At 47.3% G+C, this 12,966-nt stretch overlaps 3 protein-coding genes across 3 annotated transcripts, besides 1 other annotated feature; 1 reads left to right on the forward strand and 2 right to left on the reverse strand.

Annotated features, from left to right (window-relative positions):
* Nucleotides 1-36: 36 nt before the first annotated feature.
* ACLA_061350 (MFS transporter) lies at nucleotides 37-1,961 on the reverse strand (the record flags this gene model as incomplete). Its single annotated transcript, XM_001273598.1, has 6 exons — nucleotides 37-224; nucleotides 295-367; nucleotides 420-740; nucleotides 809-1,414; nucleotides 1,471-1,580; nucleotides 1,628-1,961. The coding sequence occupies 6 exons, from the start codon at nucleotides 1,959-1,961 to the stop codon at nucleotides 37-39; spliced, it is 1,632 nt and encodes a 543-aa protein (XP_001273599.1).
* Nucleotides 1,962-2,326: 365 nt separating this feature from the next.
* Nucleotides 2,327-2,353: a microsatellite.
* Nucleotides 2,354-5,499: 3,146 nt separating this feature from the next.
* On the reverse strand, nucleotides 5,500-7,206 carry ACLA_061360 (putative O-methyltransferase; the record flags this gene model as incomplete). The annotated part of the gene is made up of 4 exons (XM_001273599.1): nucleotides 5,500-5,958; nucleotides 6,018-6,133; nucleotides 6,225-6,406; nucleotides 6,485-7,206. 4 exons carry the CDS (start codon nucleotides 7,204-7,206, stop codon nucleotides 5,500-5,502), a joined length of 1,479 nt encoding a protein of 492 aa, XP_001273600.1.
* Nucleotides 7,207-8,586: 1,380 nt separating this feature from the next.
* ACLA_061370 (cytochrome P450) lies at nucleotides 8,587-10,161 on the forward strand (the record flags this gene model as incomplete). Its single annotated transcript, XM_001273600.1, has 5 exons — nucleotides 8,587-8,814; nucleotides 8,869-9,227; nucleotides 9,301-9,426; nucleotides 9,480-9,978; nucleotides 10,033-10,161. The coding sequence occupies 5 exons, from the start codon at nucleotides 8,587-8,589 to the stop codon at nucleotides 10,159-10,161; spliced, it is 1,341 nt and encodes a 446-aa protein (XP_001273601.1).
* Nucleotides 10,162-12,966: the final 2,805 nt, after the last annotated feature.

Below are 12,966 nucleotides of genomic sequence, written 5' to 3' on the forward strand. Positions count from 1 at the left end.
AATTCTCGTCTCTCAAACCATTCCACGGCGGGACCATCAGTAAACCTGGGCGAAAGTACTTCTGGCTCTCAGTTTGTCACCATACCGCCAGAGTATAAGAAGACCGAAGAAGCATGCCCACGTCGACCCGGCGAGGACTGTACATCCCCTTCCAATCCCAAGGTTTTTGAAAAGGGGTTGCGAGAAGTGGATGGCGCCACAAGCCAGTGCGCTACGAAGGAACGCTGTTGACAGGTGGGTTAGAGGAGACCATTTTCCAAGGACGAGTAGCATAGAAGCGTATTTCCAACTCACAGTTAGCGGCAAACAGACTCGCAGCATAGCGAGGATAAGAGAGAGGCAAGTAGATGAAAATGCACATTGTAATCTGGGAAGTCGTTAGTGCCTCGACCCCTTTTGATCTGCGTCAATCCACTTACCACAAAGACACATGACATGTAAAGAACGATGCCAATCGTGGGTACAACCCAATTGATCCAGTCCCGGGAGGTCCAAGCGAAAATAAGAATGCCACACGGTGCAATCAAGGCCGCCACAACGCCCGGAAGAAGGCGATGCTCGGGAGAGCCAATTCCGTTCTTGTAGGTGTAAGGCTCGTAGTGGAACTTGACCAGCGCAAGGTAGGAGCCAGCTCCGAAGAAACAGGCAACAACCACGCTGAGAAAGATAGTCCCCATTATGCCCGTAGAGAACCCGTGAATCTGGGTGTAAACAATCGGGAACGATTCAAAGTAGGAGTACTAAGCGTCATTTCTTAGCTCACTTTCCTGCGGCCAATGCCCCATGATCATGGGATTCCGGGACTCACAAAGATGGCATAGATTAGGCCGGTGTAGATATTGATAAAAGCCACAGACGGATCCCTCAGCGTGACCAGGAAAGGCGTCGTCAGATACCCGCCCAGAAGGGACAGGAAGTGGATGTTGCCTTGCTTGATCTCCGATTCCGATCGAAGATTCTGATTTCCGGTAGATTTGCGCAGGCGCTCGGCCCGTTTCAGAAGGATAAAGTCGGCGTTGGTCTCTGGCAGGAAAAAGAAGAGGAGGATCCATGTGAAGCCACAGAGGATTAGCAGCTCATACATAGACCACCTCCAGGAGCTCAACGGTGCCGAGAACCCTGACAAAAGCGGGCCAAGTGCAGGCCCTGCCAAGGTGGCACATCCCCAGAACGTGAGACCGTAAGGGATCTTTGGGAAAGAAAGAATATCGGCAGCCGAGGCTCCTCCAGTCGCCAGAACAGGGCCGCCTAGGAGTCCCTGGAGAAACCGTAGGACAACCAATCCTGCAAAGTTCGACACTCGAGAGGTCACAGCCGTGATGATGATAAAGAGCGAGAATGAAACAAAGTATGGAATGTTCCGCCCAACTGCTGGGATTTCGGACAAAGGACTAAAGAATAACGGCCCGATACCCTTAACACACGCTCGTTAGTAGTTACCATATCAGCTGAAGGTATAGAATAACTTACATATCCCAAAACATACATCGAGAGCGCCAGAGATGATTTTTGGACACTCACACCAAACACTTCGACAAATACCGGCTGGGCTGGAGTGATGATTGCAGATCCACAGTATACTATAGCCTGTCAGGAACAACTCGTACCCAGTCCCTCGTAAACAGACCTGCAAAGGTGAGAAGGCAAATCTGGGCAAATGTAGCGGTCTTCTTTGCCAGAGACCACACCTGTGGGTTTTCGGGATCGCTGTCGCTATACCACCCTACAGTCTGGTAACCAGACTTTGAACCGCCTGGCGACGGTACTGGCTGGGCTTTTTCCACATCCGTATTTGTATCTGTCGAGTCGTTTTCTTCAGGCGTAGACGCTTCAGATGACTTTTCTTCCGCCGGTTGATACTTGAAGCCTTCTTGCTCATCAGGATACCGGAACAGCTTAGGACCGAAAGCGAGTCGACATAGCTGGCCGAACGGCGCATCGCGAACGCTGAATGCTGACATGATTGTGTTTCAAAGCTGAGAACGCTCAAACCAACTAGCTACCTTTGAGACTGGTGATGATGATGTAGCGAGAAAGAAAATCTCAACGAAACTTTCTGGCTCAAAATAAGATATAGTGCAGCCTTTAGCCTTCAGCATATCTTTACCTCCAAGGCTCGGTGGTGCATCCGAAAGAGACTCATTTCGTAATATGCAGCTACAAAAATGCTAAACCAAAAGCGACGTCGATCTCTCCGATTCCCAAGGGCTGTCGACAAGCCACAGTCATAGTGAGACCCGATATTTAGCTGCCGAGCTCGGATCGACATGCTCGGCCAGACCCCCGAAGCTATTTTCCACATCACCTCGGCCGAGCGCCCGAGCCCTACCCAATATACCCAATATACCCAATATGCAAGCCATCGGACAAGGTAATTGCTCTCGGTATGTCTCCAGTAATCATAAGCTGCTGTGACTCATTCGCTGTGTTACCATGTCGGACTCGTGAAATGCGGTGGTGCAGCGAGCTCTCTTTATACTCCTGACACAGATATGGGTTGGAGGTTTCAGATAATTAACTATTTACCATCCCAATTGGTCGACCACTTGCTTCGCCCTAGGCCCATTAACATACGGACTAATGGTTTGCAAGAAATGCGAGTAGAAATCCAATTTGTGCACCTGACTTCGTCGCATTTGCAAATGCAGCAAGAAGCCTCATCCTGAATTTCACGGACCGGAGATCAAAAATCTTGTTTTGGTCTGCCTCTGAGCATCATGAACCTTCGGAAGCCTACAGATTAGTGATCTGAAAAGGCCATCGACCCGAGATGTATCGATAGGTGGTCGGAGGCAACCGAAATTGTCGCACCGGCTGCCGAATCGCCCGACGGCAGCCGATTTTCTTTCGCTTCTCGATGCCTTTGTTTGAACATACTGTCGAGCCATATCAGTGGGCTTGATCCCTCTCTGCAGAAACGTATAATAACCATGCCACAATCTCGCCTTCATTGCTCCGCTAATCAAGAGAAACCAGTCGGTTCCGTAGAAGGAAACTGCGCCGCCGAAGCATTACGCCCATCACACCTCAAAGCCACATGGCTCGCCAACCGCTGGATATTTATCATGGGAATTTTTCTTGTTCATGTATTCTGGATGCAACCGGTCCGTCGAGTGAATAGTACTTTTATTGCCCCTACTGTGCAGAGCTCCGATCGAGACAGATGGGGGCAGATTGAGGACTCTACGTGTCGCCTCTCAGTGATGAACCGTTTACATGGCTTTCATAGCCAACTTCGCCTCAAGTTTTAAAACAACGTATGTTCTCCATTCTTGCCGGATGTGGTTCAGATCTAGTGTTTGGGCCAAAACTCTTTGTTAGAGTCACACCCCATGCTAATCGATATGCTGAGAGGTTTACTTGTTGCCTGAACCTAATTTGAGCAGAGATACTGTCCTCCCAATCCCGCTGTGAGAACTCAGTAAATTGAAAGAAACAACCCGGCCTCAGTTCCATCTTTCCATCTTCGAAGAAGGGGTACCGTTTGGCGTGCGCCTCATCTGCCTTCTCTTACCGTTGTTGCTAGGCTTCGAATAGGCGCTCAAGTGTCCGAACCATGGGTTGTAGGGTTTACTTTGTGATTCGTTCTGGCAGGCACCCAACTCGCGGGCAGGAGTGTAGGTACTGGATGTCAAAAACCTTGAGTGGCCCTGCCGTTGGGAAGATATGTCTCTGCAGCAGTTGGGCGAAAATATAATACCTGCCGGTATTTCTATGCATGTCTTTTAACCTTTCCTCGGCGAGCCTTCTACCCGAAATAAAAGCAGCAACGCTCAGGTCGCCGGATATCTTGACCTCATGCCGTGCAATAAAGAGTGTGTATTCCCAACGCAATCTTCTCTTGCTTATTGGAGGTTCTCCTCAGTCCGCAATTTTGATGAGCTCGTTCCCCACCTATAATGGCACACAGATCTGCCCCGTTCTCTCTGCCAAGTTACTCAATTGGTGTTAAAATAAGTGAGATGGCGACTTGGTTTCCATCCGCGTCCAATCCTTGGTGTGGAGCGTCCGTTAGGCTGCTAAAGCCCCTATTTTACCGCAAGAGCTACGGTGGAATGGCCCTGGAGGTTCTGTGTAGAATCCTTTCTTAAAGGGTCTCTCACGCTCACAACCCTTCTGGTCCACATCCCGTGGTATCTCTACAGCTGGGAGCACAGCATTGGTTACTACTGCTACTGCAGCGGTTCTCCCCTAGTTGACCATTGGTAGTCTTTTTCGCGAGATTATAGGTCTCTAGGACCTAGAAGGCATGACATGCATGATGGATTATCCACTCTGAGGGGAACATGATGCTCACAAACGCCTATACTCTCACCTTGTATACATTCCTGGCCCTCCATTGGAATTTAGACTCAGCTGTGTCTGAAGCATGTATACTACATTCCTTCTTATCTCTTAAAACCTGAGTCAATATGTTCTGCTTTCTGTAAATGCCTATCCAGCAAGACTTTCCTTATCTGCATGATGCGAGATCCAAGATGTCGACCCCCTGATTTGCATCTGTGACCGTGTATTTTTCTTTGTCCAGAAGAATTGCAAGCTGTCATTATCAGTTTTTACTTTGAATCACCTCACTGCATCTCTCTAGGTAACACAGCTACCCACAAGGCATTCTACCATCACTACCAGCGCTTAGACCAAGATACTATAGCTGCACTGTACAGCTAATCACGTCCGGCAATTGAAGACTCCTAGTTTTCATATACGCTTTTCGTGCAATTGTAGGGAGATAACTGTACATCTACTGCCATAGGAATCTGTCTCTATGCCGAAGTACAGAAATTTATTCTTCTAAATAAAGCTCACTCTATTACAGAGCTCTATCTTAAGCTTGTGGAACTACTTGTAGCCGTTTTAGGCTTATCATAATCCTCTTTATTCCCTACCACTCACAGGACCCCATCTTTACGTTTCTCCCTTGGTGAGTGGTTATAGAGAGAACCGAAATTGTGGCACTTTCCCTTCGTCCACTCCAATTTGCATGCCCACACTCTCACGACAGGGCAGGGTCGAATTTCTAAAGACACCTCCTCGGAAACCAACCTCTCGAAGCCTTTGTATCATTTCGGAAGCTCCTTCTCAAGGACGCCCTCAGCTCAGCCTGGGAGAACCCATACGAGGAGGCGCTTGCGCCCCAAATTCTTCTTTGGACTCATAAGCCGTCGAATTTCGCCATGGGGGCATATACTAGTAATTGATGACAGGAATATAATGGCCGGATTGGCTGAGTCAAAAATAAAAACGGCGATAAATGTATCTATCGTAAGGGATAGCTGACTAGCTCTGATAGGACTACAAACAGCATAAAAGATGACCAATTGAGCGCTGGTCAGCGATAATTGCAGTTCTGAAGCCGAATCCTAACACGACCTAAAGTTCGTCCTGTATCTCTCAACCTAGTTCGCCTTAAGCTGGACTTCCAATAAGCCCACTCCCATCGGATTTTCGAAGGTCCTCATCACCTGCAATCATTTGAAAGAGTCATATTCGGCATTTAGATCATTCTAAGAGGGGGACATATGAGAGATAGCAAATCCTCACCTCGAATCGTGGGTCTGCCTTTTTCAAGAGTTGTTCAAACTCTCGCCTAGATCTCTGTTTTGCGCCGAGAACAATCATCATTGTCATATCCACCTGACGAAGATGGTGCTCTACATGACGTGTCGTGGAGCCGTTCTCCGGCAGAATAATCTCATTCAGTAGAAGTGGTGTACCTGGGTCACATTTTTCCAGGGCGGGGACCAATGCGCCGGCAATCTTGATACAGTCATTGTCACTGTAGTTATGAAGACATTGCCGAAGAAGAAAGGCATTGGCGTCGTGGACAGGTTGAGGCTCAAAGAAGTTGTGTCGCTGGAAGGTTACACGGCCTCCCAAACTACGTACGACTTCTTCATCTGCGCGAGAGAGCATCCTTTCGGAGGCATCTTGTACAATAAAGCGTAAAGATGGGTACACCTGCACAAATATTATCCCTTATCAGCTGTACATGGTCAAAATAGGGTCAGGCAACATACCTTAGCGAGCGCGATTGATATATGACCTGATCCACCACCGATATCTACTACTTTGCCATTGTTTAACGATGCCCAGGGAAAGCTACTGTGCACGAGCTTGGTAACCTGGCCGTCCACTGTGTCACAGAGTTTAGAATGATACTACTTTAGGCGCTGAAGCGAGAAAAAATTGATATTGGACCTCGACTGCCCAAGGAATAAACTCACATCGGGACCATGCGTCCATTGACTGTGCAAACCTTGCTCCCTTCTGAGGGTTCTGCTCATAATATACGTATGCGGGTATTCCAAATCTTGTGCAGAACGCAGAGTTTTCAGTGTCTGAGACGTACGGGGAGCGTTCAAGGAGGTTTGATGCCTCGGAAGCCGCCTTGAACATTTCATCCATTCTAGTGAACAACCACCCGCGTTAGTTTCAAGGAGATACCATGTCACTTTATCTTTTGAACCAAGGACTTGAGGCTCACTGCATGTGCACCATTGCATGAAAGTCCCTGTCCGTCGCCATCAGGGCAGACATCGCCGTATGCTTGAATACGCTGCTCCCACTGCCTACTTCTTCAAATATACGACGCGTTGCAAGGAAGGATAGCAACCTCGTAGTTCGATCCTCATCCATCCCTGCTCTCTCTGCAACCTTTGCCGCATTGACGCTACCCTGCAGCGGAACATGATTGAAGAAGCCTCGCTCTACTGCAATCTGCAACGCCGCCAGGTCATAGTGAGAGAAGGCAAAGGTCCGTAGAGTGCTCTTTGGGCCATTAACGAGGCATAGCAAGTCTAGAGTAGTGTCATTGAGTCGTGCTCGCAGAGATTCATACTCCGGTGTCTTTGGCACATCTGTGTAAACAGCGCTGAAACCGGGCTTGCGTTCAATAGCTGCTATGGGATAGGAAGATAATTGCGAGCATACTTCGCAAATCTCTTTGGCAAGCAAGGCAATGGCTGATGTGTCACTGTTGGGTATTGAAGGCCTGTTGGCTAATGACTGACTGCTGGACACTTCACCCTTGGATGGCTCACCACTGGGCACATCGCCATTGCCAGAATACGGCGACAGTATCGACTGCGAAAGGAACCAACGGGAGACAAACTGGATCTTCTCCAATAATCCAGAGATTAGTTCAATAAGAAGAACCAAATAAAATGAAAGAATAAGCACGACTGTTATGGCCACTTTGAATATCATTTCGTGAGTATGTGAATGATTTTAGAATCCTGATGTCCTAGAGTTGTAAGACACAGATATATTCCTATTATAGCTTTTCCAAAGGCAAGGAATCTAAATCCACAGACCTGCTCGGAGCCTCGGACAGCTTCCGAGATATCACTAAGATTTGGCTGGCAGCGTCCGACTTCTTGTTGACCAGCCGAAGGGTAGAAACATGCCGTGGCTGAAAGATGCTAACCTGCTCAACCTTTAATTTCTAGGTAATGATGTTGGTTGTCCAAGCCCAAAAAAAAGGCAATATCCATAAATACCCTTTAATCTTATGCGACCACGAGTTCTATATAGACCCCGGCCAATCCAACATAATCCAATAGGAGGAGATGTCATTCTCCATATTTGAATACATTCTTGTCATCACATCTGAGACAAAGCCTCGGTTTGGTATTTTCATGAGCCGACTTCAAGAGGCTTTTTGGTTTGCCTAACGACCTCGTAGTCATGCATGTCCTTGGTGAGGGAAGGCAGCTCGGCCGAAGTCAATGAAACATATTTTGATTGCCCTGGCGATGTCGAGCCCGAGCTGATCTGACAGAGAGAGGGAAGCTCTGGAAATACTCGACGTGAAAAATGTAATGGAAGACGTGATTGAAAGATTGCAAGATAGGGAGAGAGCTCTAGTTTCTGATAACACAGCCCATGTAGATGTCGGACTCGGTCCCGAAGGTGTTGGATATCTAGATGCCATATGTGTTCGGTCAACAGCTACAACCACATTGCTCGGTAGTAAGCCCGAGCCGATTCTCTTTTCAGACATGGGATGGAGGGTGAGCATCGGGGGGGCAACCGTTGCAGATTTGTGCTCTCAGAAAGTGCGGAGCGTGGAAGTGCTACTCAATGATTCACAACGTACGATTGAATCAAGGCGAGAGGCTTTCTTCATGACCTTCCGCATATAACAGTTTTCAATAGATCATCTACCTTAGCAACTTGTCGAATGACTGTATTTTGCCTGTCCCGCTTATCAGAATACTAATTGCCCTCACTTGCACTTTTAGAGAATCAAAGATCGTTATGCAAACTGAAATCACGTCAAACCCTGATACTTGGTTCCTCCAGAGGCTCCTGAACTCAGCATATTCAGTTGCCGCTATGATCCTTCCAAGCTTCAAGATTGGGGAAACAAGCGTGTCAGTCCAAGTTCTACTTGTAACTTTACTCGGCCTGTCCCTAGTCTCTCTTGCACAACGATTCGTTGCATGGCGTCGTTTGAGCCACATTCCCGGTCCTTTCTTGGCCTCATTCTCGAACCTGTGGTTGGCGTGGCATGCGCATCGTGGGACTTTGCCTTGGGCGATCAAAGACGTTACTGATAAATATGGTAACTAAATTTGGCTCTCCATGCGTTCACTTCATGCTAACCGGAGTGAAGGCCCACTAGCACGGGTAGGACTGAATGTTGCAGTAAATGCCAATCCCGAGAGCGTGGTAAAAATCCTGCAGCCACGTTCCGGCTTCATCAGGGCTCTTGATTACCAAGCCGCGCGCTTCAGACCGGGTAGCGATAACATACTGTCGATGAGAGACGAAAAGGCTCATAAGACCTTGAAATTGAAAACTACAGCAGGGGTAACCTAGCCTAGACCATTTTTTTTCATAGAAATCGCTGATTAGGGCTTGCAGTATAATGGCAAGGACGTCGAGGGTCTCGAAGGCCAAATTGACCGAGTCGTGGAGTCCTTCGTCGACCTAATTGAGAGGAAGTACTTGTCGACACCGTCTGACTATCGAACTGTTGACCTGGCCCGAATCACTCAGTATTTCACTCTGGACGTCATCATGTCAGTGGCGTTTGGGAAGAACTTTGGTCATCTGGAGTCGGACTCGGACGTCTATCGTTACCTTTCCATGACAGAGAGTTTCATGCCTGTTGTAGCTATTGTTTTGGTCTACCCTTGGCTGTGTAATGTGCTGGAGTCAAAATTCCTGAAAATGATGGCCCCGAAAGACACCGACAAGCAGGGGATGGGGAAGGTAATGGGGTAAGACGCGAGCTTTGTCTCCACCTCCAGGAGCACTCAAAGCTGGATGGAAGTTCAGCTAATCGAGCCATAGCTTTGCCAAAGAAGTGGTGAGTGAGCGTTTCGGTCCAAACAGGATAGTCCGCAAAGACATGTTAGGCAGCTTTATTGCCCATGGGATGACTCAAGAGGAAGCGAACTCAGAGACCCTGGTTCAGATGTAAGATGCTCCAAAGCTCATACCCACGTTACAAGCTCTGATCTGCTGAGTAGTGTGGCAGGATCCGACACCACAGCAACAGCGATCCGGGCGATTTTCCTGCACGTCATAAGCTCCCCACACATCTATTCGACGCTCCGCAAGGAAATAGATAACGCCGGTCCAATATCTTCACCCATAACCAAAGCCGAAGCTGAAAACTTGTTCTATCTCCAGGCGGTAATTGAGGAAGGTCTCCGTTTTTGGCCGCCTATTGGTCTTCTTGCATCAAAGCTTGTGCCCAACGGAGGCGCCACCATCAATGGCTTCTTCATGCCTGAAGGCTCTAACATCGGAGTATCTATCATGGGGATTCAGAGATCGAAAGACATTTTCGGGGAGGATGCCGATGAGTTCCGGCCTGAGAGGTGGTTGAATATTGGGGAAGGGGAGGCTGAGAAGGCTCGAGAGAAGAAGATGCGCGGCACCGTCGATCTGGTTTTCGCTTCGGGTAAGTACTCATGCCCAGGCAGACAGGTAGCTATGATGGAGCTCAACAAGATTTTTGTGGAGGTAAGCTCGTCCAACTCAAGAATCAGTCATTGTCCCGTAGCTAATTCTCCGCAGGTTCTGCGCAAATACGACATCACCCTAGTGAATCCTTCTCAACCGTGGACGTCTTTCTATGCTGGGGTTTGGATGCAGAAGAACTTACGCGTCCGATTTAGCAAGCGCACTGACAGCGTGATAGCCTAAATCCTACTACTGAGGAGCCCTGAGGTGGACCGGACTGCATGGTCAAGGGTGGTTGGTAGAAGTGATAGAACAAATTGATGACCTACTTCATACTCTTATGAGGCGGTCTGTATTCTGTGTATTCTAGCTCTCTAATGACTATCAAGATGCGGCTCATTATAAAGAAGAATAAGTGTGGGGAAGGAAAGGAGAGTAGATGAACACGGAGCGGCGCGCTTAGCCAAATCACTGTAAGTGTCTGCTTGCTTGCATATCCAACCAGGGAGGCCTTAATAGACGTAGTAGTCATAGTACTGTAAAGTTACATATGAAGTTCGCCCAGTATCTACCTAGTTATAAATGAGTTACCACCTCACACTGACTGGGCTTTTGTCGGAATACGGTATTCACAAATAGTACATACCCACTTGCTGAGTCCGCCGAAAAAGATATGCGCATACGGCGTACTGCCAGGCCCCCTTTTCTGCATGTCTTTTGTTACTATAAAATGCCATACAAACCTTAACGGAGAGGAATATATTACTCTACATCAGCTTACATCCCGTATGTTACTGTATTTGTATTTACCCCGAATCCCCGCATATTTTTCAACTTATTTATTGGCGGTTGCGGGTCGGACCGGGTTGTGATGGCGCTGTGGCAGCATCTTTGATTTTACACATATGGCCAAGAAAAGGACATTTGGAGGTGTTCAGCATTCAAAACAAGGGCCTGACTAATGACCAATTGGGGCAACACCATGTCAACAACTACATAACTATATATATCACTACTAAGTTAGGAATCTCACAACTTTTAGCTGAGTGAGTATGTATCAGACCGTCTACATGACAGGTCTAAGAGGGCTATTAGAAACCCTTACAAATGGGTATTTAAATCCATCCCTGCCACTATGAATAATTACGCAGTCGACTCTGTATATAGACTATGCCTTAATATAGGCAAGTGAGGCACTAAATAGTATGAGGCGTCTAGCACTGATAACACATATGGAATGCAAATGCCTCACAGCTCTGAAATCACTGATAGTTAGGTCATGGTTATGCACTACATGCTATCAGCACTAATGCATATAATATCACTGGGTGCTTAATATGGCATATCCATTTATTCTACGGAGTATATGAATAATGTTGATAACATATGAAAATAAGCCCATAGACTTATTTGTTCAACATCGCGTTATATATACCGATCGCACCCTGTCCCAAGCTGTCGGGTCCAGGCAACAGAATTGTAAGGATGCTAGCTGGGGACTAGAAGATCACAAAGCTAAAAGACTAACATTACCGCGAGTTGCCCGGCAGCTCGCGAATCCAGACCCATGTAGTAGCGCACCGGGTAGCTACGATCTCCCTCTTAGAGATCCTTACAGGATTCAAGGTCACCCGGGTTTATTCCACGAGGGGCATTTGGCCACTCATTCATTGCAATGCAAGATTAAGTGAAAGTAGTATAGTTAGACTGGGGTTGGAGGCCTAGCTAGGCCCGAACCATGGCGGGCTCAGGCCCAACTTTGGGGAACCGGCCCAGCACCTGTACCCACCTAGGTTGAACCGGGTTACCCAGAGATAGCCCGAAAACCTAGGTGGTAGGCCTAAATATTGCCTAGAATTTAATGTGTTTCATTTTTCAAAGCTATCAATCAATATTCAATACAGCCGCTAGTCCCTGCTATCTTGAAATATTAGATGATAACATATTACACTTCTACCGAATAGAGTCTGTATCAAATTTACATATAGTGAAACTATCAAGGTGATATGTAGTAGGTAGGGAATGTGGTGGTTAAGTGTCATTTTTTTACAACAGTGGTTATAGAAGACTATTCATAATATCTGAATTCTGAATACGAGAAAAGCCAATGAAAACCCAGGATTCTGATTGTGAGCAAGCCATGGAAATGGGTATGGCCGGTGGGCCTGATTTGGGGCGGGCTGCGGCCCCCAGCTAACTGCATACTTCTTACAGTCTTATGGGCTACGGACCTTCCCTGTGAAAATATATATCTTAATATCTAGACTTCATGATATTCTACTAATAAAAATTCAAAGGGGTGGTGTTTTGTCCAAGAAGATATAACAGAATCATCAGATAATGACCTCTAGACAGAGATATCTATATCCGTTCTCTAAACTAAATCTAATGAAGCTAAACTATAGAGACTTGTGCACTTAACTTGAATTTACAAGCTCTGTAGTTCAGAAATGCCACCTAATCCGGCTATATGTAGTGACTTGGCCTACCCTGCTACTGTACCTAAATACCCCGTAGCTTAATTACAATGCAAATGCTTACTAGAACACAGGATGAGTGGAAGCTTTTACGAGGCCATTGCGCAGACTGGCCCAATAGTCAGACCAGTCCGAACGCGGCTTAGCATGGCCTGGGGAGTGTTTTTCCCTCTCTCACGCCATCTGGAAAATTGCATATGCTTCATGCATCTTATCTCCTTGTGAATATAAAATTGCAGTGGCTGTGAAGCTGTTCTATCGTGCTCTATACCTATACCCAACCAAGCAAGATCCTATTGATGACCTCCAGGCTGAGTGCGACGATCACGATGGCATCTCTGGGTCGGGCCGACAAGGCTCAATCTCCTACCCATGTGACTTCATCTCAGCTGAAGCGAACGACCTGTAATTTATGCCGCCAGCGCAAGGTACGCTGTGGTAGGGAGAAGCCGCAGTGCCATCGCTGTCATAAATCAGGTCAGAGATGCGTTTATCCATCGGAGAATACAGATAACGACGAGATCAAGTCGGCGTTGAATTTACTCCAGTCTCGCCTACGTAGGTTCCCTCC

The sequence above is a fragment of the Aspergillus clavatus genome, genomic scaffold, assembly GCF_000002715.2.
Source record: "Aspergillus clavatus NRRL 1 1099423829796 genomic scaffold, whole genome shotgun sequence".
NCBI lineage: Eukaryota > Fungi > Ascomycota > Eurotiomycetes > Eurotiales > Aspergillaceae > Aspergillus > Aspergillus clavatus.